The following is a 27,483-nucleotide window of genomic DNA, read 5'->3' as shown; positions in this document are numbered from 1 at the left end:
CTCCAACTCCTGTAGTTCTCTGGGCGGTCATCAAATCCAGACAGTCCAGTTGTAATCAACTCTCGTCGAATCATATACTTGCTGAACTCTGCAATGTCAGTGCTTTCAGTTTTTATAGCCACAGGGTCTACTGATGGTGCGCCGTCTTGGACCATGGTTGGTATCTGATGTTGGCTGGTAGGTAGAGAGAAAGGTGTTGCAGATGGGTTTAATTTAGGTAAGGGTCTGTCGACTGAAGGTCTCTGAGCATTTGAAGTCAAAGAGAGCTGTATCAAAGGGGGTATAGAGTTCATTCTGTAGTCTTCTGCTGTGCCCTTGTAATCTCTATGCACATAGGGTTGTGGTGGCACATGAGCTGCGTAGGTTGATTCACTTGATTTTGTGACGTGCGGTAGTTGTGGAGGGTCTCTGTTAGTAGGTGTGTCTAGTTGACCAGCTTGCTTTGGCGACACATTGCCTTCTGATCCACTTGCTTGATGATTATGAGAAGAATCTCCAACTGTAGGTGGGACTGTATTGTCGTGGTTCTGAGTTAAGACAAACTGTAGGGTCCTTTCCACAGGGTCTTGAAAAGCAGCCAAGCTGGTACAAGCTGCTCCTTCTTCTTCCAATAGGGCTTGTTCCAAGACAGATAACTCTGCTAAAGCTACTTCCTTTTCTCTGTTCTTCTGAAGAATTTCTAGCTGAGCCTCTGTTTCTGCTTGTATTCTTGCCTGAATGCGTTTAGCTTCTGCTTCCTTGCATTTAGCTTCTTCTTGCTTGCATTTAGCTTCTGCCTTGATGGCTGCTTCTTTTTCAGAGCAGGCGGCTTGAACCTGGGCTACTGCAACCTTTTGGCGAGCTTTGAGTATTTGGTCGCTCAGTATTGACCTTATAGAGCAGGACCGCAATGACTTAGAAGAAGATTTATGATATGAGCGGGCAGACCTAGAAGATTTTCCTGAGTGTCTTGAAGAAGCAGAGTTACAGGATATAGTCTCATATAGCTGTGCCAATCTCCCTTCTATCTGTGCCTTTGCTTCAAGATATGTACTATGCCTCTGCTGGTCATTAGAAGTAAAGTCCTTTAATTCCAATGCAGCTTCCTCTATGTTGGAATGTGACAATAGGGAATAGTACTTCTCAGAAAGTCTTTTATAATTCTCAAATGCCTTCTTAACCCTTGAGAGAGCAGTGATCAATTGCTCAGAGTTGTTGCTAGTTACATTAGTGGCTGTTATACAACTTAAAGTCTTTTCCCATAATGCAGTCAGGTTACTAGATGTTTCTTCCTTACTTGCTTCATAAACCTCCCTTGCCTTCAAGGATGGATGAGGGGCTCTGACAGGACGAGCAGAATGAAGTAAGGAGTCTGCTTTATCTTGACTAAATGCAGGTAATTCTGTGAGATCTCTGTCAGACATAATAAGTACTGTATTTCTGGTGTCTTGTTAGAAATCTGCCAGAGCTCAGCTCTGTAAGTAGTGACTTCTGTTATTAAGCAGGCTGGCTGAGGTATTTTTTGTTACAATAGTGGCTAGTGCTGGAACTAGTTCAAACTGGATCACCTCAGAAGGCTGTAACAGTAATGAAGCAGTAATAGGTGGCTGGTTTCATATGCAGAGTGATGCTTCTGGTGACTCACAGACAAGTGTGGTACTTACAGTTCTGAAGCTGTATATTACCATGGACATTTACTTCAAGTACTTTTTGGAACTGTACTCTCTGAAGCTGTGTACTCCTGTAAATTTACTTTTTGAAGCTGTGTACTCCTGTAAATTTACTGTTCTGTCTCAGCATCGATTGTACCTGTGACCTTCTTGTAGACCCCCAGTCTCTAAGTGTGTGCAGCAGGTTGAATGATGGCTTTAACAGATAGTTTACTCAATGAATAAAGACTCCAGAGGTGTTCTCCAATGCTTCTTTATGCTTCAAGTTAGCAAAGACATAAACATAGAGACTTTTCCATAGGTAAATTTACAATGAAGTTACACAGCTTCCACACTCTGCAGTCTCCTCATAACAACTAAACAAAATGGCAGTTACAGCAGGAAAATGGAGATGGGAGAAACCATCTAGCCAGAAACAGCAGGGGTGCTAGGAAGATACCAATATCATAGCATAACATAACATGTAATAACAACTGCTAGACAGTTAAAGCTGCGTGGCAGCACAGGTATATATTCAGACATATATGTGTATATATACCCCCTATACACATGTTCAGATGTCATGTCTGACATCAAACATGTCCTCAAAAAAGCACTGGCAGTGGCAGCCCCTGCAGCATAAAAAATGCTTGGCTGGTGAGAAACCATATGGGTGTGCCGAAGCAATTCAGAGAAATGATCATTTCTCTATAGCGGTCACCCTGCTATGGAAGGGTTTTGTCACCCTGCCATAGCAGTCACTGCCAGTTAACCCTACACTACACTACGGTCCCCTTACACTTAACACTTTCCCTACAGAAACTAAATTTTTGAAGCTAACTTAAGTGTAAAGGAGCACTCTAACTACACTAGATATCCCTTTCCTCACACTAAAAATAGCTAAATTACACTTTTAAAGTAAAATTAACAGAACTGCTTCCACTCTCTTCCATGTCCAGTATAACAATGCTAGGAATATGGAGGGGGCGATCTTATATACTGGGGGGCGTATTCACTAATGATTGGTCTAGGGACCCCCTAGTCACTCCAATCACATTCCTAGCATTCTCCTGCCCCCTCAATTGGCTTTTGCTAATGGTTCTGGTCCAATCACGGGCTTTTAAAGCCCATTTCCTGAAGCATTGCATTTTGGGCGGTTCTGGTTGCCGAATTCCGAACTTTTTGGGCAAAAAGTTCTAAATTCGGCCGAACCTCGAACACCCAATGTTCGGGCCGAACCGATGGTCGACCCGAACCGTTCGATCATCCCTTTTGGCCATCTCTTTCTAACATGTCCTGGGCTCCCTGCATGCTTTATAGTGTATCCTCTGCTCTGTACTTTCTCAATTCCTAACTATCTCAGTTTCTAAAAATGACATATCCCAAAGTACCCTTAATGATTGCAAGCAGTGATTCCTGTACAGACTCCGCCTCCTTAAACTCCTCCCCTCAGCACCTCTAAAGTTCAAAAGACGGGCTCTGTGAAATGTGACACAGCAGTGCTACTCACAGGACATAGTGAATATGTGTCACAGAATTCAGGGAAGTAAATGTGTGTAGATCTTTAAAAAGTACATTTGCAAACTTCATAGTCAGCCCTGTTTATAAGAGCAGGCTAAAAGAGGATACTTTTGCTTCAAGCAAGACAATGCTAGACTCCATGATCTAGTAAGTATATATATATATATATATATATATATATATATATATACATACATACATACATCATTTTTTTTTTTTTTTTTTTTGAGACAGGGACAAGTAATGTGCCCTTCTTTCTATTTATGATCAAATATTTTTTTATGTAGCACCCTCCTAGGTAGGTGCTAGGAAGAAGCATATGGGTGGCCATGTCTGCATATCAGGAGGGCCTGATTATTTGGTTAGGCTGTCATGTGCTTCCAAGGGTGTCTGTTGAGTCTGGGGAGTCTCCCCACTTTGTCTAATCAGGGTTCTTATTGGACAGTGGAGGAAACCTGACCAATAGTACACCAGGACTTGTATCCATCTCAGAGGGCAGAATCTGCCGCAAAAAGCATCCTGGGATAGGGTATAAGTCTGAGGGGAACACATGATGCAGTGTCTTTGGCAGGAAGCAGAGTCCCAGGAAGAGGGTGATGATTGTGTCTCCTCCTGTCAGCGCAAATGAGAGTGTCCTGGGTGGTCAGCAGGGCCATCTTTAATATTAATTGGACCTAGGGCAAATATTTTCTTGGGCTCTCCAAAATCCACTTATTACCTATATGCAGGCAGTGCGGTCCCAAGGGGCAGCTGCATTGGGCCCCACAACAATGACTGGGCCCAGGGCAGCTGCCCCTTTTGCCCTGTTGTAAAGACGGCTCTGGTGGTCGTCCTAAAGGACAAAGGCTGAGCTGAGCTACAGAGGAGGTATCCAGAGGGCTGTTGACCGAGTGGAGCTGCTGGGCAGAAGTTTTGGGGAAAAACAGTATCGGGAGTACTTGAGACTGCCCAGGGGTCTGCCTAGGAGAGGAGACCACTCCAGAAGGTCAAGGGGATCCAGGAGCAAGCTAACCTGTGGAGAAGGTTTAGAGAAAGGGGGTGCCAGTGTTTAAGCCCTGAAGATAAGTGAGAGGAAGAGGGTGCCGGTGTGGGCCCTGAAGTGTTTAGCAGCACAGCAGCAGCACAAGTAGCTACCTCAGCAAGGAGTGCTTAAGGGAGCTAAAAAGGACTTCTTTACATGAGAAAGCAGTCCAAGGTCAGTTTGGAGCTAACAGGCAGCAAGCCAGCGTTAACCACTTTAGCCCCGCTTACATTGAGGCTACTGCGGCAAAGTGCCGCGATCCCGTCCAGCGACGTAGGTCTACGTCGCTGGACTCCGCCCCTTGTGGGCGGCACTCGCACGCCGCCGGAGGCTCGCTCCCGCTGTGTTCATTCACAGCGGGAGTCGGGCCAGGGTAGGAGCAGCGGCGATTGCCGCTGCTCTGCCCCGATCGTCGGGGATGGAGTCTGGAGATCCGCCCGCTGTGTGTAAACACAGCGGGCGGATCTCCATAGTGACAGGGACTGACAGATCGGAGTGTTCAGCATAGCTGGACATCCGATCTGTCCTTCTGTCACACAGTCACCTCCCCCCCCACACGTCAGTAAGCACCAGGCATACATTAACCCCTCCCTCTCCAATAAAATTAACCCCTTCCCTGCCAGTGTCATTTTTACAGTAACAGTGCATATATATAGCACTGATTACTGTAGAAATGTCACTGGTACCCCCAAAAGTGTCAAAAATGTCAGTCAAGGGTCCGATCTGTCCGCCGCAATGTCGCAGTCCCGCAAAAAAAATCGCAGATCACCGCCATTACGCGTTAAAAAAAAAACACCAAAAATGACAGAAATCTTTCCCTTAGTAAACGCAATAACTTTTGCGCAAACCAATCAAAATACGCTTATTGCGATTTTTTTTACTAAACATAGGTAGCATAAAACAAATTGGCCAAAAATTTTAAAAAAATTTGATTTTTACATTTTTTTGGGGGGGAATTTCATATAAAAAAATTTGAAAAATATTGTTATTTTTTCAAAATAAACGCTCTTTTTTTGTTTATAGCGCAAAAAGTAAAAATCGCACAGGTTATCAAATACCACCAAAAGAAAGCTCTGTTTGTGGGAAAAAAAGGACGTAAATTTTGTTTGGGTACGGCCTCGCACGACCGCGCAATTGTCAGTTAAAGTCGCACAGCGCCGAATCGCAAAAAGTGGCCTGGACGGAAGACAGCAAAATCCTCCGGTGGTAAAGTGGTTAACCAGCGTCAAACGGTGTTGACCGGCATTTAGCCAGCGTCAAGTCAGCGCCAAGAAACGTTTTCAGTTGTCCCTAGCAAATTGTGCATAGTTGAGCCAAAGGAGTATCCCACTCATTCCCTTCTCCCATCCAAGTTCTCAATAAATATAAAAAACACAAAGATACAGGACTGGTCATTGTCTCAGTGCTCACACTTGGAGGAACAAGCACAGGGTTGCACCCAGTGGCCCAGGGGGACCCATATCCAGCAAAACAGCTGGGAATCCTGCTACATTTAATTAAATAATAATCTATTTTTCTAATGATAAAGCCACCCGTTCTTTAGTGCTGTAAAGGGCTCTTTCCCCTTACCTCCTGTTATATAAGACCAGTGGCTGTTATGGCTTTTATCCCTCCAACCTCCGGTCTTGTACCTTCCTTGCTGTAGTACTTTAGACAGCATGTGGTGACATGATTGCATCCAAGCACACTGTAGTGAGTGGACATTTAAGTCTCAGACTTCCAGTCTGGGTCGCCCACTGTAGCTGCATTTACCCTTAGCTCTGCCCCCCCCCCCCCCCAACACATAGCCCTCGGTTCTGCCCTCATCTCTGCATGAACATGCGTCCACCACATTCAACATTTTCCTTAGCATCATGGGAAATATTTTTCTCTTTCCCCATGCAGAGGCGATATGTGGCTAGATACGAAGTCCTCCTCCTAGTGCCTGGAAGCAGAATGAATTTCAGAGGACTACAATGACATCACTGTATTAGAAATTCACTGATATCTCAAAAAACAACCTACCTATTTTCCTTTACAATTTGGCAACATCCTGTTGCAAGTACTACATGTTATGCAATCACAAGGAGAATATTCTTTTGTTGTGGAATAAGTACTTTTGGGCTTGCTTATTTACAATTTAAATTATCAGTTTAATGTAGAAATTTTCTTCTGATTCCTCACAGTACATATGATCGTAGAGCTGGCTAAAAAACACAACATTTCAAGGGCAGTTATATACAAGTAGTTCTTCCGTATGACCAATGTTTTCTATTCTCAGTAATTCTTCTTTTGATCTGAATGCTGTTTTTACTCATATTCCATGCAGCATAACCGCATCTCTCGCATGTACCAAGCCTCAGAAGTGTATATAATGCAGATTGTTGAGTCTGGATCCTATGTTGGTATAGTTACATTCTCCAGTGGTGCAACTGTGACATCTGAACTGGTAAAGATAGTTGACACATTCCAACGGGAAAAACTGAAAAACTTTCTTCCAAAGACGGCTACCGGTGGTACAAACATATGTGCTGGAGTACGTAAGGGATTTGAGGTGAGTTAGTTACATGCAAAATCATTCATGATAATGTTAATTATGTATACAGTTATCTGACCTTCTATGCCTTCTTGCCCTTATTACACCAACAATCTTAGACAAAGGGGTGGCTGTTGGCATGGTATACTTGGATTTTGAAAAAGCGTTTGACACAGTTCCCCACACAAGAGTAATGTGTAAGGTAGAGTCTACAGGCCTGGAAAAATCAGTTTGTAAATGGATGGAAAACTGTCTAAAAGACCGAATTCAGAGAGTAGTGGTTAATTATTCTTACTCTGAATGGTCTAAGGTTATCAGTAGTGTACCCCAAGGTTCAGTGTTGGGACCCTTACTTTTTAATATATTTATAAATGATATCGGGTCTCGGATTAAAGGTACCATTTTAGTCTTTGCAGATGACACCAAGCTATACAGTGGAATAACGTCCTTGCAGGACGTCTCCAACTTACAAGCTGACCTCAATGCACTGTTTAATTGGGCAATTATGTGGCAGATGAGGTTTAATGTTGATAAATGTAAAGTTATGCACTTGGGGGCTAAAAACATGCATGCATCATACATACATGAATCAATGGTGGAGAAGGATCTAGGGGTTTCAGTAGATCATAAGCCTAATAATAGCATGCAATTCCAAGCTGTGGTTTCCAAAGCAAGCAAAGTTCTTTCTTATATTAAGAGAGATAGAGACTCTAGAGAGAGAGATATCATTTTGCCCATGTACAAATCATTAGTAACACCTCATCTGGAATATGCAGTTCAGTTTTGGGCACCAGTTCACAAAAAGGAAATCGGGGAACTGGAGAAAGTGCAGAGAAGGGCAACCAAGCTGATAAGAGGCTTGGAGGAGCTCAGCTTTGAGGAAAAATTAAAGGAACTGAATTTATTCTCTGTTGAGAAGAGGAGATTAAGGGGGGATATAATCAACATGTATAAATACATAAGTGGTCCATAAAGTGAACTTGGAGTTGAGTTATTCACTATGAGGTCATCACAGAGGACAAGGGGGCACTCTATACGTCCGGAGGAAAAGAGATTTAATATCCAAATACAGAAAGGTTTCTTCACAGTAAGAGCTGTTGAAGTTGTGGAATAGACTCCCTCAAGAGCTTGTTCTGGCAGGCGCAGTAGATTGCTTTAAAAAAAGGCATGGATTCTTTCCTAGATACACATATTATGCCTAAATACTAACATTTATAGGTAAAGTTTATCCTTGAAATTTCTGATTGCCTCTTGGGGGATCAAGAAGGAATTTAATTTTGTCCCCAGCTGGAACAAATTGGATCATGCTTTGCAGGGGTTTTTTGCCATCCTCTGGATCAACTGTGGGTATAGGCTTGTGTACTGTATATAGGATTGTATGTTTATTTCCCTTTTATTGGTTGAACTAGATGGACTTGTGTCTTTTTTTAACCAGAATAACTATGTAACATAGATGATTGACAACCAGAATTTCTGGCATTGGCTGCTCAGAAGCCAAGTGCCTCAATCTTCTCCATCCGGCATGTCACTGCTCCATAGGTACACAAACTTGAAACCACTGATTGTAGAAAAGGTACTGTATGTCTGCCATTGCCTGACCAATTCCCTTTAGCCTGCACTGAAAAGCATTAGGGAGGGAGTCCAATGCAATGCACTTAAAATTAAGTAACAACCTCTTACAAAATTACCAATGGAAGCAAATTTAAAGATAATGGCACATTAGTTCTTGGCACTAGAAGTCTGTCATTGTAGTTTTTGCAATAACTGTATTTGAATAGAAAAATATCCATCACACCAAGGATTCCCTTTTAGTTCTAAATTACAAAAACAGCTTTTAACTAAAGCCCTCTACCAACTCACAGTCATACTGATTAAAGCACACTAATAAATAAGCCCCAGGACCAGCCTACAACATTGATGGATAAAAAACGTAAAATAGAAATATTCCAGCAATTCAAGCTCTGGAAGCCCTTTCGCACTTCAGCGCAATTCCTGCCTATTCTAAGCATGATGAGAAAACACAGCTACTGCACATTAGATCTACATATAAGGAAGGGAATAAATAAAAGTTTGTCCGGCAAGTTTTACTTATTGTTTTAAGTGAATCAAGGTGGTTACTAAACTCCTTTTTCAATTTTTTTTTAAACTGATCAGAGTATTATAATATAAAGTACAAAATGAGATACTGTACCTAGATATAAAGTTGCACATTGCAAATGCTGAAACGTATTTATTTTTTTACACCCAGTTTAAATTATTATCCTAATTTTTAAAATATTCAAACTACTTGTCCTATGTAGGTTAACAACAAGAAAGATGCAAGCACACATGGAACTGAAATTGTACTGTTAACAGATGGTGAAGATAAAGAGATCCAAAAATGTTTCAATGAAGTGGAAGCCAGTGGAGCAATCATTCATACTGTTGCTCTAGGAGTCAATGCAGACAAAGGACTGGAACAATTATCCAGCAAGACAGGTGAGGATTATAGATTTATGAAAGGCAGTCACTGTTTAAATCTCTGATTGCCAGGTTTACAGTACACTGTATTGGGAACATACTGGCAAGAGGAAAGACCAGAATGAGCAAAGTTGATGACTTATCAGTGTCCTGGAGGTCCTTAATGGTTTAGTCAAATGGCTGGGCTCAAAAAAGTGGCACAAATGCTTTCCTAACAGTGAAATAGATGCATCATCTGAATGTGCTGCCTGGCAGAGGTATATGAGTCACAAAATGTATTTTAACTGTGTATTTATACTTCCCATGCCATCCCTCCAAGACTTAATACTTAGCCTAAACCTACTGTAAACCCCAAATCAAGCACTTCAAGCCTAATGATGCCCATACACTAGATGAAAAATTGTTCGAAAATCTGTCATTTAGACAGTCCGTTCGTTTTTTGGCCAGTTAATGGACACAAATCGGTTGTAACGTTTTTGAGCCAGAATAACAAAGGACAAGGAACATTTTTGCCGAACAACTATACACTGAAAGGTTAATGTGTTTCTCCTCATGAGACTCGGCTGATCACAGATTGGAGTAAGGGGCCGGTCCCGACCCTTACCACGTGATCAGCTGTCAGCCAATGACAGCTGATCATGTGATGTAAAAAGCAGCCGGCGATCAGCTGTTTTGTTCTCCTCACGCTGTCAGTGTGAGGAGAAAAAAATGCAGATCCCACTGCTGTCAGAGGGACATCAGTCCCGAAGAGGAGAGGGGCATCTGTGCCTACCAGTGCCACCTACCAGTACCCACCAGCGCCACATACCAGTGCCACCTGCCAGTGCTCACCAGTGCCCACAGCGCCACCTATCAGTGCCAATCAATGCTCCATCATGAGTGCTGCCCATAAGTGTCACCTACCAGTGCCTATCATTGCCCATCAGTGCCACCCATCAGTGCCACCTATTAGTGCCCATGAGTGTCGCCTATTATTGCCCTTCAGTGCCACCTATCACTGCCCTTCAGTGCCCATCGGTGCCACCCATCAGTGGCCACCCATCAGTGGCCACCAGTGCCGCATTATCAGTGCCCATCAGTGCAGCCTTATCAGTGCCCATCAGTGCAGCCTATTAGTGCCCATCAGTCCAGCCTATCAGTGTCCATCAGTCCAGCCTATTAGTGCCCATCAGTGCAGCCTATTAGTGCCTATCAGGGCCCATCAGTGCTGCCTCATCAGCGCACATCAATGAAGGAGAAAAATTGCCTGTTTGCAAAATTTTATAACTAATGGCCGGAATACACGATAAGAATATCGGACGAAAATTTCCGTTCAGCGAGCGATCGGCCGATATTCTACTTGTTAATGTCCAGCCATCAATGAGCGATATCGATATTATGAACGAAAAATACCGTTTGAAAAACCCGAAAAATTCTGTCGTCGAAAGAACGATATTCTATACGTTGATGTTGAGGTCGTTCAATTTAACCTCATCACGCATTTCCGAAATTTAGGGTTCCATTTTTTAGACGGCGGTAGAACTCAGTTTCTTCTATAACCCCTCCATCGGAGTTCCTACCATTCTTACCAACATCTACAAATATAAATTCGTAATTGGCATTCACAACAGCAAGAAGGATAATGCTGAAAAACCCTTTATAATTATAGTAGAACGATCCGGACTGTGCAGGGGGTGAAATCCTGATATGTTTTCCGTCAATTGCTCCACCACAATTTGGGAAATTCCACTTTTCGGAAAATTCGGTTGCAATTTTCATCCACTCCTCTAATGTTCCTGGAATCTAGGTATTAATGAACATAAATAGATGTATTATATTGCTAGACAATTAATGGATTTTATAATCAACTAGACATTCATATTTATCATTCCACATATGAAATGAACTAGATAATAAGTAGCAAACAGGTATAGCATGGAGAATAGATGAGAAATTAATACAGAAGATATGTAGAGGGTTTGAAAGTAGGTTAATATCATAAATGTGTATTACCTTTATGTAATCCTTTTGCAGGACCCTGATGATTGCACTGCAGGTTTCAGGAATAATCCTTCCTAGTGATTGGGAGGATATACCGGTACTGTATTTGAGGTCCTGGAGGCTGTAGTGGCTAGGAACCTCAGAGTGGCAATAAGTCTCTGCTCAGCAGTGATGGAGTCCCTCATAACTGTGTCTTGTTTCCTGATATGGGGACCAATCACAGATAATAAATTTTGGAAACAAGCATCAGACATCCTGAGGTAGTTCCTGTAGTCATCGGGATTGTTCTCCTTTAGCTCTCTAATCAAGTCAATATGAGAATATTGATCCCGGTTCTGCAGCCATTTCTTTGTCCAAATTCTTTGCTTCCTTGTGCTCTTTTTTGGTGTTTATGGATGGCTAAAACACCAAGTGCACTGATGTAAATTTTCTTATTCTGGGCCTCATCCATATTCTATATCGCCCGTTCGTGAACACGAACACTACCCGACGAACGCACCTGTGTGATATAGAGATATATATGTATATATACACACGGCTATATTAAATTATGCGTTTTAACGTTGGTCCCACGCTCGTTCGTGCTAGGCAGTCGTTGGTGCTAGGAGGAAGTGCGTGGCTCTTGGTGCTAGGAGGAAGTGCGTGTCTCTGAAAAGGTCACACGCACATTACATCACTTCCGCTTTAACGTGCAACGTGCGGATTACGTATCTAATCGATTGGTCTGTAACGTTTTTTTTTTGGATCGTTGATGTTGGCAACGTTTTCGACCGACGAACGCTGTTTCGATAGTCGGCGGGCACCGGTCGGGCGATATTCGGGCCGTGTATGTTGGCAACGTTTTCGACCGAAAAATACTTTTTCAAAAGTCGGTGGTCGAATGATCGGGCGATATTCTAATCGTGTATTCCGGCCATTACTGAACTTTTTTTTTTTTTTTTTCAAAATTTTCAGTCTTTTTTTGTTTGTTCAGCAAAAAATAAAAACCCCAGTAGTGATAAATACCACCAAAAGAAAGCTCTATTTGTTTGAAAACAATAATACAAATTTAATTTTAATTTGGGTACCGTGTTGCATGACCACACAATTTACATTCAAAGTGCAGCAGCACTGGGCAGAAAAGGGGGTTTAAGTGCCCAGTAGGCAAGTGGTTAAACAATTTATCGATTAAAATTCCATCATTACATGATGTCAAAATGGTTTGCTCTCACGGTTGAGTGTTCATTATTCGAAAATTAGTTTGAACGATTTTTCGTATAGTGTATGGCCAGCATTACTCTAGACTAACTTTTTACACAGATTGTCATTGTAATATAAAGGCCATACATGGGTCAAATTCTGAAGGAATTTTCTTTTGAAAATCAGAATCTTTGGGCATTTTGTGATCTGATGGTGCTACCATTGATTTTGTGATTTGACCAAGCAAGCCTTCAATTTTACCTAATTTTGCTACAAAAAAGAATGTTTGTGGCCAGGAATCTTCTTTTCTTTCTGGGAATTTTATTTTCTTGTATTCATGTGCATTTCTTTTTCAATTATATTTCTCACACGATTCTCCCATCATTAATTAGAAAATCGTTCTTTTTCAAAAAATTTCCAACATGCACGATCACTTAAATTCTATGGCCACACAAAAATCAGCCGTTGCATAGGCCCACTAATGGTGCAAAATTTTGAATGAAAATTCTTTCGAAATTCTACCCATCATATTTCAAAATGTAATTGTGATATACAGTATATAAAATGTATGATTTCTTTCATGTACTGTACAGTACAATGTATACACTTTCACTGAAAGTCTTTCAGCAAACTTCCAAGTACTCATTGATTTAAACTACATATTTCTTATGAATAACATTTTGTGAATAATATACATCTAAATTCTTTCAGGTGGTTTAAACTATTTTGTGTCGGATTACATTGATGCAAATGGTTTCATAGATGCATTCAGCAAGATCACAACCAGTAGTGGTGATTTCACAGAGAAATCCATTCAGGTATCATTTACTAACATATACTGTATGTGCATATGTAATAGATAGAAGAGGCAGATAGAAGAGGCAGAAACACATAACTGAAATCTAGTATGATGTTTATGGGAGTAGGTTTCATCTCATGTTATTTTTATCATTAAAAGTGAAATGAATATACTACTCTTACTTCTCTGCCCCCTTCTGAATCGTGCGATTCTCCTTGAATCGTGAAAAATTTCCCCCTTCCACATTCCCCCGGGCATGGTTGCAGTGGAGTAGGGTATGTTGGAGGTGCCGTGGCCAGTTGTCTCCTTTGGCGCGCTCCTTCGTTCCATGAGGCCGATGCCGGTAGGGACGGAGGACGCCCTCGGAACTCACCACTGCGTTTCCGCCTATTGATTGTTGTTATTTTCTAGACTTTGAATATACGCTTATTCATTTATGTCATCGATATGACCTTACCTCTATCCTTCGGGATGCATCATCTGTCGCACCATGCAGTCTTCCTTTTCATAGCGGTCTCATGTTATATCAGTGCATTGATTTGTTATACCCTCCTCAAGCTGTCGATCTGTCAACTGTTGATTTTCATGCTCGTGTTGTATGCCTTACTTGATAAATAAAGAATTTATAAAAAAAAAAAAGTGGAATTAAACCTTCCTATCCTTAACAACCAGGGAAGCTGTCATCTTAGCTATAAATCGAATGGCTATGATACCTTCCATTCGATGGATTGAGAGTTTGGTGGTGAGCACAAGCAACTGTGACAGTTACCATTAATGATATACCTTAAATTTAACTGTTTTGATAAACTATTAAATCAATGGGTCTAGTTCTGCTTTAAATTGGAACTTCAGTAAAAGCAGGAAAGTGAGTAAGTATTGGAAACGTTTGTAAGGTTTTCATTGCTGTCCGTGTATTTTTTCTCACTTTCAGTACCAGTGACACTAGACACAGCTACTCTGAGACTTTGCTTCTTCCTCCTTAGTTCCAAAAATAAAATAGGTTCTCTTATCGTCACCTAGAAAGAAGTGTCAGGTGGATGGATCAATGAATGAATGACAGACAGACGTTGTCATACACTATATTACCAAAAGTATTGGGACGCCTGCCTTTACACGCACATGAACTTTAATGGCATCCCAGTCTTAGTCCGCAGGGTTCAATATTGAGTTGGCCCACCCTTTGCCACTATAACAGCTTCAACTCTTCTAGGAAGGCTGTCCACAAGGTTTAGGAGTGTGTCAATGGGATTTTTTTAAGCATTCTTTCAGAAGCACATTTGTGAGGTCAGACACTGATGTTGGACGAGAAGGCCTGGCTCACAGTCTCTGCTCCAATTTATCCCAAAGGTGTTCTATCAGGTTGAGGTCAGGCCAGCCAAGTTCTTCCACCCCAAACTCAATCATCCACGTCTTTATGGGCCTTGCTTTGTGCATTGGTCCTAATCATTTGGTGGAGGGGGGATTATGGTGTGGATTGTTTTTCAAGAGTTGAGCTTGGCCCCTTAGTTCCAGTGAAGGGCACTCTTAAGGCATCAGCATACCAAGACATTTTGGAAAATTTCATGCTTCCAACTTTGTGGGAGCAGTTTCGGGATGGCCCCTTCCTGTTCCAACATGACTGTGCACAAAGCAAGGTTCATAAAGACATGGATGAGCGAGTTTGGGGTGGAGGAACTTGACTGGCCTGCACAGAGTCCTGACCTCAACTCGATAGAACACCTTTGGGATGAATTTGACCGGAGAATGAGAGCCAGGCCTTAGCGTTAACATCAGTGCCTGACTGTCATGGTCTTACCTTCTTGCTGTTCTCCTTCGTTTGACATGTGCTGGCGGCCATCTTGGTTTCTGGGTTTCTTGTAGCCTCCTACCCTGCGGCTCCTCCTTCCCACTGGGAGGAGCTGGATGCCCAGCTCATATATATAGGAGGTCTGTGGCTTCAGTTCCCTGCTTGGTCCTCCTGTGTTCACATGCTTCTAAGACTGCTGCTGCTTCTGGTTCCTGTTCCTGGCTTCGTCTGACTACCCTGCTGGTTCCTGATCCTGGCTTCGTCTGACTACCCTGCTGGTTCCTGCTCCTGGCTTCGTCTGACTACCCTGCTGGCTCCTGACCCCTGGCTTCGCAAAAGACTCTGCATCAGTTTCGCCATCCGTTTGGACTTTTGCTTTACAGCTTGTTTTTCAATAAAGCTTTCTTATTTTCACTTATCTGTTGTTGTACGTCTGGTTCATGGTTCCGTGACATTAGGACCAAGCCATGAATTCTGACGGTACAGGGTCATCCTCGCTACCCACGCTGGTTACCAGACTTGATCAGCAGGATCACCTGTTGGGTCGGTTCGCCGTGGCGTTGCAAACCCTGCTTGAACGCACGGTACCACAGGCCATGAATTCTGACGGTACAGGGCCATCCTCACTACCCTCGCTGGTTGCCAGACTTGATCAGCAGGATCACCTGTTGGGTCAGTTCGCCGTGGCGTTGCAAACCCTGCTTGAACGCACGGCTCATTTCGCTCCCGTTGCCGATGGGTCGGTTGTCGCTCCTACTGCCGCTCCGGTTGTTGCGCCAGAGTCTACCCCGACACCTGTTGTTGCGCCTGCGGTGTTTCGGGGTATGTCCGGTTCTGCCCCCCTTCCACAGCGCTTTGGGGGAAAGCCAACTCAGTGCCGAGGTTTCCTTAACCAGGTGGGCATTTATTTCGAGTTGCTGCCACATGCCTTTCCTACTGAGAGATCAAAGGTGGGCTTCTTAATCTCGCTGCTCTCGGACAAGGCCTTGGCCTGGGCCAGCCCTTTATGGGAGAACAACAATCCGGTTTTGTTGCTTCACTTCGGAAGGTATTCGATGTGCCGGCTCGTGCTGCCTCTGCTGCGAAGCTCCTTATGTCCATCAGACAGGGTTCACGATCCGTAGCTGAATACGCCATTGAGTTTCGTACCCTGGCAGCAGAGGTGGGCTGGAATAATGAGGCTCTGGTCGCTGCTTTCTCTCATGGTCTCTCGGATGCCTTGAAGGATGAGGTTGCAGCTAAGGACCTACCAGTGGAGCTCGAGTCTCTTATTTCTTTCCTGATTTTGATTGACACCAGACTCAGGGAGAGACCTTCCTTTAAGGAGAGTCTGCGGAGGCCTCCTAACAGATTGGCGCCTACCTTTGTTGTCCCACCCGTGCCTCCCTCTCCTCCCACGCCTCCTGGGGATGACTTGTCTGGGGGTGAACCCATGCAGCTGGGGTTTGCTCGCCTGTCCGAGGGGGAGAGGGTACTCCGGAGACGCGAGGGCCGATGCATGTACTGTGGTCTCGGTGGGCATTTTCGGTTGGCATGTCCGAACCGTCCAGGGAAACGCTCGCACCTGAGATCCTGTCAGGGGCAGATCTTGGGTGGAGTCTCCTCGTCCCCGGTTTCCCGTGTTGACAAACCACTGATCACTGTTGTCCTTTCCTGGGTCGGGGGCTCGGTGACGACCCAGGCGTTGGTGGACTCTGGTGCTGGTGGTTTGTTCATTGATAGTGTGTTCGCTGCCGCCAATTCCATTCCTCTGCAGGCTCGAGGTTCTCCTCTGGCTCTTGAGGCGATAGACGGCAGACCCCTTCTGCCGCCACACGTGACTCATGAGACCCTTCCAGTGGGGTTAGCCATTGGTGCCGTCCACAGAGAGTCGGTCTGCTTCCAGGTTATTTCGTCTCCACACTACTCGGTGGTCTTGGGGTACCCCTGGCTCCAGAAGCATAATCCGATTTTCGATTGGAGATCGGCCGAGATCCTCTCGTGGTCACCGCAGTGTGGGGCTAGTTGCATCCATGGGCCTGTCAAGTTGCTGTGTACTTCCTCGGACTCTCTGTTGCCCCCTGAATACGAGGAGTACCGGGATGTATTCGATAAGGTGCGCGCGGTTGCCCTACCTCCGCACCGCCCATACGATTGTGCCATCGAGTTACAATCTGGTGCCGTTCCTCCTCGTGGCAAAGTCTATCCACTGTCGGTAGCAGAGAATGAGGCCATGGAGGAGTACGTGAGGGAGGCGCTTTCACGTGGACACATTCGCAAATCCTCGTCCCCGGCAGGGGCTGGATTTTTCTTTGTGAAAAAGAAGGGCGGTGAGTTGAGGCCTTGCATCGATTACAGGGGTCTCAATCGCATCACGATCAAGAACGCTTACCCGATACCCTTGATTTCCGAGCTGTTCGATCGCCTTAAAGGGGCCACGGTCTTTACCAAACTCGACCTGAGGGCGGCATATAACCTCGTAAGGATCAAGGCGGGCGATGAGTGGAAGACCGCGTTTAACACCAGGACCGGTCATTATGAATCCTTGGTTATGCCCTTTGGGCTGTGCAATGCGCCCGCAGTCTTTCAGGAATTCATCAACGATGTTTTCCGTGACCTGTTGCAGCAGTGTGTGGTGGTCTACCTGGATGACATCTTGGTATATTCTGAGTCCATGGAGACCCACATTCTGGATGTCAAACGAGTGTTGCAACGGTTACGAGAGAACAAGCTGTTCGGTAAGCTTGAGAAATGCGAATTTCACCGATCCCAGGTAACCTTCTTAGGTTACATCATTTCCGCTGAGGGGTTCTCCATGGATCCTGAGAAGGTTTCGGCTGTCTTACAGTGGCCCCAGCCCAGTGGCCTTCGCTCCCTGCAGCGCTTTTTGGGCTTCGCCAATTATTATCGGAAGTTCATCAGGGACTTTTCCATGCTAGCCAAGCCTCTCACGGATCTGACCAGGAAGGGCAGTAATTCCCAGGTCTGGCCGCCCGAGGCCATCCGAGCTTTTGAGGCTCAAAAGTCCGCCTTTGTGTCGGCTCCGATTCTGTCGCATCCCAACCCTGGGTTGCCCTTTGTCCTCGAGGTGGACGCGTCTGAGACGGGAGTAGGCGCCCTTCTGTCTCAGCGTAGAACACCAGAGGGTCCTCTGCTTCCTTGTGGGTTTTACTCCCGGAAACTGTCTTCCGCGGAGTGCAACTACCAGATTGGTGACAGGGAGTTATTGGCCATCGTGCAGGCTCTTAAAGAATGGAGGCACTTGCTCGACGGTTCGGTGGTTCCGGTCCTCATCCTGACGGACCACAAGAATCTGACCTACCTCTCTGAGGCCAAGAGATTGACACCACGTCAGGCCAGATGGGCTCTGTTCTTGTCACGTTTTAATTACGTGGTCTCCTACCTACCCGGTTCCAAGAACATCAGGGCGGATGCCTTATCACGGCAGTACTCCGACCTGTCCAGGGAGGAGTCGATTCCGACTTCGGTCATACCTCCGAATCAGATCCTGGCCGCCATTCGCACCAGCCTGACCTCTCCCCTGGGTGAGCAGATTTTGGCGGCTCAATCTGGTGCTCCCTCTGGGAGACCCAACGGCAGATGTTTTGTGCCTGAGGAGTTGCGCACTCGGTTGTTGCGAACCTACCATAACTCCAAGACCGCGGGGCATCCTGGAAAGAATCAGCTGTCCTGGGCTGTTTCACGTCTGTTCTGGTGGCCTTCCCTACGTTCCGACATCGCCGCATATGTAGCGGCATGCTCCGTTTGTGCTCAGAGTAAGTCTCCTCGGCACCTTCCGTTGGGCCTTCTGCAACCCTTAGCCACCGGGGAGCGCCCATGGTCACACCTGGGGATGGATTTCATTGTGGACCTCCCTGCATCCCGAGGCCATACGGTCATTCTCATGATTGTGGATCGGTTTTCAAAAATGTGCCACTGTGTTCCTCTCAAGAAGTTACCCTCTGCACAGGAGTTGGCCACGATTTTTGCCAGGGAGGTCTTCCGGTTGCACGGTTTGCCCAAGGAGATTGTGTCGGATCGGGGGAGTCAGTTTGTGTCCAGGTTCTGGCGCGCCTTTTGCTCCCAGTTGGGGATTCATCTCTCCTTCTCCTCGGCCTACCACCCTCAGTCCAATGGGGCCGCAGAACGATCCAATCAGGCCTTGGAGCAATTCCTTCGTTGCTATGTCTCCGATCACCAAGACAATTGGGTTGACCTCCTGCCTTGGGCTGAGTTTGCCAGGAACACGGCGGTGAACTCTTCCTCTGGGACGTCTCCCTTCATGGCCAACTATGGGTTCCAACCTGCCGTGTTACCGGAGGTATTCTCTCCCCAGGATATTCCGGCTGTGGAGGATCACCTTTCCGTCCTACGTGCTTCTTGGGTACAGATCCAGAGGTCCCTTGAGGTCTCTGCGCAGCGCCAGAGACTCCAGGCTGATCGCAGACGAGCGCCTGCTCCTTCCTACCAGGCCGGAGACCGTGTATGGTTGTCCACCCGCAACCTCAACCTTCGAGTGCCCACTCCCAAGCTGGCGCCTCGCTTTGTTGGTCCCTTCCGAGTGCTTCGCAGGGTAAACCCGGTAGCCTATGCCCTTGCGCTTCCTCCTGGCATGCGGATCTCCAACGTGTTTCATGTCTCCCTGTTGAAGCCACTGGTGTGTAATCGTTTCACTTCCTCGGTTCCTCGGCCTCGTCCGGTCCGAGTGGGCAATCGTGAGGAGTATGAGGTGAGCAATATCCTGGACTCACGCCTGGTCCGCGGTCGGGTGCAGTTTTTGGTTCATTGGCGTGGTTATGGTCCAGAGGAGCGTTCCTGGGTTCCCTCCGCAGATGTCCATGCTCCTGCCTTGCTCCGAGCCTTCCACGCACGCTTCCCTCAGAAACCGTTCTTTACTCCGCGGAGGAGGGGTCCTTGAGGGGGAGGTACTGTCATGGTCTTACCTTCTTGCTGTTCTCCTTCGTTTGACATGTGCTGGCGGCCATCTTGGTTTCTGGGTTTCTTGTAGCCTCCTACCCTGCGGCTCCTCCTTCCCACTGGGAGGAGCTGGATGCCCAGCTCATATATATAGGAGGTCTGTGGCTTCAGTTCCCTGCTTGGTCCTCCTGTGTTCACATGCTTCTAAGACTGCTGCTGCTTCTGGTTCCTGTTCCTGGCTTCGTCTGACTACCCTGCTGGTTCCTGATCCTGGCTTCGTCTGACTACCCTGCTGGTTCCTGCTCCTGGCTTCGTCTGACTACCCTGCTGGCTCCTGACCCCTGGCTTCGCAAAAGACTCTGCATCAGTTTCGCCATCCGTTTGGACTTTTGCTTTACAGCTTGTTTTTCAATAAAGCTTTCTTATTTTCACTTATCTGTTGTTGTACGTCTGGTTCATGGTTCCGTGACACTGACCTCACAAATGCACTTCTGGAAGAATGGTCAAACATTTCCATAGACACACTTCCCAGAAAAGTTAAAGCTGTTATAGCTGAAAAGGATAGGCCAACTCAATATTGAACCCTACGGACTAAGACTGGGATGCCATTAAAGTTCATTTGCGTGTAAAGGCAGGCATCCCAATAATTTTGGTAATATAGTGTGTGTGTGTGTGTGTGTGTATGTGTGTATGTAGGTTTATACATATACATATACATATACATATACATATACATATACATATTTCCGACATGGATGGGGCCACAGAATCTGCTCAAGAAGATATAACTGTAGTTACGCCCTTTGCCACAAAGGAGACCCAGAAAGCACTGAAAATCTGACAGAGGCCTAACTTACCCACTTAATCAAAAAAAAAAAAGTGTACATACAGTGGTTACTTATAACTCACACAGATATATGGGGCACTGGAATTACCCAAATGTACATTTTAAAAGTTCAGACAGGGAGTTAATTTTTATTTTATTTCTATACATAAAACAGAATTATACCATCTATATATTGTTTACTTTTGTTTTTTTAATAGATTGAAAGTACAGCTACAGCTATCGATGCATTCAAATGCCTGACAGGCAAAGTGACCATTGACAACACTGTGGGGAATGAAACTTTCTTCTTAGTGACTTGGGAAAGTGGGATCCCCACTATCAGTTTAACAGATCCTAATGAAAAAAATTTTGATAGTGGACAATTTGTAAGTGACAGTATCTCCAAGTCTGCTCGTCTCACAATCCCAGGCACAGCAGAGGTAAGTTTCTAAACTTAGCTTTTAGAAATATATCATAGAAATATGATCATAATGTATAAAAGAAAGTAGAAGTTAATTACTCTTAAATAAAAGTACATTTCAGGACTTTTAGTTTTGTTTTGAATTCCTTCTCCTCTACACTTTGTCACATTTAACACACATGCCACCCTAGTTGCAAATCATTTATATTCTTAAATAAACCTTTGTCACCTTTTAACACACATGCCGACCCAGGAGCAAATCATTTACTGTATATCATTATTTAAACCTTTTAGCCATTATAACACAGTATAACCACAGTAGGTCTGCTGTAATTCTCTGGATAGTTTTAGAGCTAACAGTGAAGGTTCCATTTAAAAAAAAAAAAACTGTTGGGTCCTCTTTACTCACAGTCCCCACACCCCAAATAAACATGGTTAAAAAAAAATTGAAAAATACAATTTGTACAAAAAAAAATTACCACTGTCCTGCTTCAGGAGCTTCCAGACAAGTCCTTGACATCACTGTGCCTCGATGCTGCATTGTAGGAGTGCTGGGCACCTAAAATCTCATGAGAATGCACGTCTGCATTTTCTCCAGGTTTTGAGTGGTACAGAGACACCATCCATGCACCCTGGAAAATTATTTTTAATAAAGCAATTTACCTTTTCTTTTTTCTTGTGTTACAGAAAAACACTGCTCCCTCGGGTGACCTACAGCCTATGCAATAATTACATAGACTTTGACTATCAGGGACTTTATATGAGTTTCAGTATGTAATGAAGAAATATATTCCTTCATGTAAAAAGATATTTACAAGCAATGTATATCAAACACATTCTATAAAAACATTTTGGTCAGCAAATATTACAGGGCCACTCATATGGCCCATATAATAAATTAGTGGCAACCATACAGGATTTCACTTGAACAATCTTTTTTAACATGCTTATTAGGAAGTCTGCCCTGGTTGACACTCTCACGCTCACTTCCCCCACCCAACGATCAGGGCTACCCATCGTGTGGCCAAGTCCTTCACCGGCTCTGTCTTGGCGCCCTCACGTCCATCACATCCAATTATATGACATCCTTGATTTGACCTGGGAGTTACAGACAGATTGTTTCTTAACTCATAGTTACATAGTTACATAGTTTGTGAGGTTGAAAAAAGACATCAGTCCATCCAGTTCAACCTATAATGTGTGTGTGTGTTTGCTGTTAACCGTACATTGTACACCCCTTTATGTTGTGGTCTTTAAGGTGCCCATCTAATAGTTTTTTGAAACTATGGATGCTCCCTGCTGATACCACTGCTTGTGGAAGAGAATTCCACATCCTTACTGCTCTGACAGTAAAGAACCCCCTACGTATTTTAAGGTTAAACCGTTTTTCCTCTTGTTTTAGTCTGCCTTATTGTATTTCCTTTCTCTGAAAAGTTTGTTCCTTATGCTAGGGTCATCACTAGTACAGTATTTGTACATTGATATCATATCCCCTCTCAAGCGTCTCTTCTCCAGAGAGAATAAGTTCAATGCTTGTAGTCTTTCCTCATAGCTGATGTCCTCCATTCCCCTAATTATTTTTTTTGCTCTTCTCTGGACTCTCACATCCTTTCTGAGGACCGGTGCCCAGAACTGGACGGAATACTCCAGATGTCGCCAGACCAGAGTTTTGTAGAGTGGGAGAATAATCTATTAATCTAAAAAAATAATCTATAATCTAAAAAAAAATAATTTATTTCTGGAGTGAATCCCCTTTTTTATACATGCCAGTATTTTGTTGGCTTTGCTTGCAGCGGCTTGGCATTGCATGCTACTGTCAAGCCTGTTGTCCACTAGTACCCCCAGGTCCTTTTTCATCTTAGATTCACCCAGAGGTTTCCCCCCTAGTGAGTAGCTTGCTTTCGTGTTTCTGACGCCCAAGTGCATTACTTTACATTTTTCAACATTAAACCTCATCTGCCATTTAGTTGCCCACCCCATTATTTTGTTCAGGTCCGCTTGTAAGGTTTCCACATCCTGCATAGAAGATATTGGCATGCTTAGTTTAGTATCATCCGCAAATACCGAGATTGTGCTGGATATCCCCTCTAGGTTTTTTATGAATAAATTAAAAAGGATTGGCCCCAGGACAGAACCTTGGGGGACACTACTTTCCATACCCGCCCAATCCGAGTACTCCCCATTTATCCCCACCCTCTGGACTCTCCCCTGGAGCCAGTTCTCTATCAAGGTACTCATCCTATGGTCCATACCTACGTACCTTAGTTTGTACAGTAAGCGTTTTTGGGGGACTGTGTCAAATGCCTTTGCAAAATCCATATACACCACATCTACAGGCCTTCCTTTGTTTAGATTGCAACTCACTTTATCATAGAAGGTTAATAGATTGGTCTGGCAAGAACGATTTTTCATGAATCCATGCTGATTACTACTAATAATACTGTTTTCATTACTAAAGTCTTGTATATAGTCCCTTAACATCCCCTCCAAAATCTTGCAGACTACAGATGTTAGGCTGACAGGTCTATAGTTACCCCGGATATATCTCGGCCCTTTTTTAAATATTGGTACCATGTTGGCTTTTTTCCAAACAGCTGGCACCATACCCGTCTGTAGACTATCCCTAAAGATCAAGAATAATGGTCTGGCTATCACCTGGCTGAGTTCCTTAACCACTTTACCACCGGAGGATTTTGCTGTCTTACGTCCAGGCCACTTTTTGCGATTCGGCGCTGTGCGAATTTAACTGACAATTGCGCAGTCATGCAACGCTGTACCCAAACAAAATATACGTCCTTTTTTTTCCCACAAACAGTGCTTTCTTTTGGTGGTATTTGATCACCTGTGCGATTTTTACTTTTTGCGCTATAAACAAAAAAAGAGCGTTTATTTTGAACAAATAACAATATTTTTAACATTTTTTTTATATGAAATTCCCCCCCAAAAAAATGTAAAAATCAAAATTTTTTTACATTTTTGGCCAATTTGTTTTCTGCTACCCATGTTTGGTAAAAAAAAATCACAATAAGCGTATTTTGATTGGTTTGCGCAAAAGTTATTGCGTTTACTAACTAAGGGAAAGATTTCTGTCATTTTTGGTGTTTTTTTTTTTAACGAGTAATGGCGGCGATCTGCGATTTTTTTTTTTTTTTTTTTTGCGGGACTGCGACATTGTGGCAGACAGATCGGACTCTTGACTGACATTTTTTACACTTTTGGGGGTACCAGTGACATTACTGCAGTAATCAGTGCTATATATATGCACTGTTACTGTAAAAATGACACTGGCAGGGAAGGGGTTAATTGTATTGGAGAGGGAGGGGTTAATGTAAGCCTGGTGCTTACTGACGTGTGTGGGGGGAGGTGACTGAGTGAGTCAGGGACAGATCGGATGTTCAGCTATGCTGAACACTGCGATCTGTCACTCCCTGTCACTTAAGAGATCCGCCCGCTCTGTTTACACAGGCGGGCGGATCTCCAAACTAGATTCCCTGACGATCGGGGAAGAGCAGCGGCGATCGCCGCCGCTCCTCCCCTGGCCCGACTCCCGCTGTGACTGAAAACAGGGGGAGGAGTGACGTAGGTCCAGCGACGTAGGTCTACGTCGCTGGACGGGATCGTGCCACATTGCCGCAGTAGCAGCAATGTGAGCGGTCCTAAAGTGGTTAAGTACCCTCGGGGGCAAGCCATCCGGTCCTGGGGATTTATTTATGTTAAGTTTCTCTAGTTTAGTTCTAAGTCTAACTTCTGTTAACCATGGGGGTACTTCCTGAAGAGTATTATTTAATTTGTCATTACAAGCTGGGTTAGTGTAGCCCCCCGATTCTTTTGTGAAGACTGAAGAGAAGAAATTATTTAACACTTTTGCCTTCTCTCTGTCCTCTGTGGCCAGCTTCCCTTCATCATCTTTTATGGGGCCAATGTGTTCTGGCCTCACTTTCTTACTATTTATATACTTAAAGTTGGTTACTTGTTGGGTTTTTTTTTTACTCTCTTCTACTATATGTCTCTCGTGTTCTATTTTAGCCGCCTTGATTTCGCCTTTACATTTCTTAACACACTCTTTGTAATACTTGAATGCTGCCTTAGAGAACAGAAATTTTGTGCAGGCAAGGGCAGGTCCCCATTGATCCCACTTTAGCGCAGGCAAGTGCAGGTACCCCCCCCCCCCCCACCATAGATTCCCCTTTAGATCAGGCCAGGCCAGGGTCACCCATATACATCCCTCTTTAGAGCAGGACAGGACAGGTTCCCCATAGACCCCCTTTAGTGCAGGCAAAGGCAGGTCCCCCATAGATCCCCCTTTAGAGCTGGCCAGGGTACCCCATATACATTCCCCTTTAGAGCAAATTCTCATAGATCCCCCGTTAGCACAGGCAGGTCCTCCATAGATCCCCCTTTAGAGCAGGTCAGGACAGGGTGAGGGTCCCCCATAAAGATCCGCTTTAGAGCAGGCAAGAACAGGTAGGTCCCCTATAGATCCCTTAGAGCAGGCCAGGGCCCTCCTCCCATAGAGATTCTCCTTAGAGCAAGCCAGGGTCCCCCTCTGATATAGATCCCCCTTAGAGCAGACCAGGGTCCCCATCCTATATATAGATAACCCTTAGAGCAGGCCAGGGTCCCCCTCCCTTACACATCCCCCTTAGAGCAGGCAAGGGTCCCCCTCCCATATAGATCCCCCTTAGAGCAGGCCAGGGTCCCCCTCCCATATAGATCCACCTTAGAGCAAGCTTGGCCAGGGCTAGTCCCCCATAGATTAGACTTGGTCCCCCTTAGTGACTTGACTTCTTTTTTTTTTTTACTTCTCTTACCGTAGGCTCTCTCCTCCAGCCTCTCTCTCCCCAATCCCATTGCTGCAAGGTTATATTATTTAGCAATATAATATATTTTCTCCAGTCCATTCAGTTCTCCCACGCTGGGCGGCCGTGCTGCACACACAGTCTACAGAGACAGTCCCTCCCCTAGCCATGGCACAGACAGAGATCACTCCGCAGCCGCGCAGTCACGCAGTCACGCAGGCAGGTCTATTGCCACCATCACACTACTTTGTGAATGGCACCGGCCAGATAGAGCTGAGCAGGAGGCGGAAGCAGCCAAGCTGAGGGAGGCCCAAGGCCCCGCCTCTGAGCCATCGCATCAGGGATTAGTCGTCTGAGTCTCTGGGACACTCACTGCAGTGAAAAATGTAAACGGCAGCGCGGCGGACCCCGCAAGGACCGCTCACGGACACCAGTGTCCGTGTGCGGACACCTTGCCAACCCCTGCTTTGGTACTGACCTTTCTCCTACTTAATTCGTTGCATGCTTGTTATAGCTGATTGACTTGGAATGCTTTGGGGCATAAGACAGCCAGGCACCTATCATTTTTATAAGGAAATCCAAATGGTAGCCTCCATATTTCTCCCAGTACAGGTTCTCTGGTTTGTTTAAATCTAAATTAAGAGGAAAATTTTGGTTACAATTGGGCATGGGCACCTGGGAAATTTGAGATCAAGAATAAAACCAGTTTGAAGCCACAAAAATGAACATGCAATCATGCAGACATACTAAAATCCTTAATTTTCATAGTCATTTAATAATTTTCATATTACAGCCGTTGTTTTTACTGTTTAACCACCTCAAAACTAATATTATTAAGTTTTCAGCACTGTCACACTTGTCATGCAACACTGTACCCAAATACATTTTGTATTGTTTTTTTTTTTTTAGACAGAGATTTCTTTGGTGGTATTTAATTATGTAATCACCATTTTGGGTTTTTTATTTTTTTGCTATAAGAATAAAAATACCGTAAATTAAAAACAAAAACACTTTTTTTTTTTAGTTTCTGTTATAACATTTTGTAAATAAATAACCTTTCTTTATAAATTTAGGCCACAGTTTATTCTGCTAAATTTTTTCTTCTGTCTACAAATTTTTGTTTATATATTTGAAAATTGATCAGTCCTGATGTACTTATGGCTTATGTAATTTCTTGAGGCCATACAATGTCAGAACATTACAAATACCCCTCAAGTGACCCATTTTTGAAAAGTAGACAGTCCTAGGTATTTAGTAAGAGACATGGTGAGTTTTTTGAAGTTGTAATTTTTTGTCACTTTTTTTGGAAAATTAATATATTATTAAAATGTGTTTTTTTTTTTTTCACAATGTTATGTCTCACACACAGCATAGGCATACTTATAATTACATCCCAAAACACATTCTTCTATGCCTCCCAAATATGGGGATACCAAAACCCAAGGAACACCCTTGGGCTTTCATCAGTGGTGTATTTAGGTTTTGTGCTGCCCTAGGCCTGACTAAACATGTGCACCCCCTAATTTAAATATGACCCCCCCTTCCTGTAAAGGCCACACCCCTTCCTGTTTATGACCCACCCTGTCATCTGTAAACCACAGACCATAACCACAGTCTATCAGTGCCCATCAGCATAGCTTCATCAGTTCCCA

The 27,483-nt window shown here is 44.4% G+C and overlaps 1 protein-coding gene across 1 annotated transcript in view; it reads left to right on the top strand.

Moving 5' to 3' along the window:
• The window catches only part of LOC309561726 (calcium-activated chloride channel regulator 1-like), a 105,576-nt gene that overhangs the window by 66,654 nt on the left and 11,439 nt on the right, over positions 1-27,483 (top strand). Inside the window, exons 8-11 of the mRNA XM_082265719.1 lie at positions 6,479-6,703; positions 8,986-9,163; positions 13,016-13,122; positions 20,830-21,051. Coding sequence (XP_082121845.1) covers positions 6,479-6,703; positions 8,986-9,163; positions 13,016-13,122; positions 20,830-21,051 — 732 coding nt within the window. The remainder of the gene's footprint in view (positions 1-6,478; positions 6,704-8,985; positions 9,164-13,015; positions 13,123-20,829; positions 21,052-27,483) is intronic.

Source organism: Pelophylax lessonae (assembly GCF_965119305.1).
Source record: "Pelophylax lessonae genome assembly, chromosome: 8".
NCBI classification, from domain to species: domain Eukaryota; kingdom Metazoa; phylum Chordata; class Amphibia; order Anura; family Ranidae; genus Pelophylax; species Pelophylax lessonae.
This window is presented reverse-complemented; position numbering and strand designations above follow the sequence as displayed.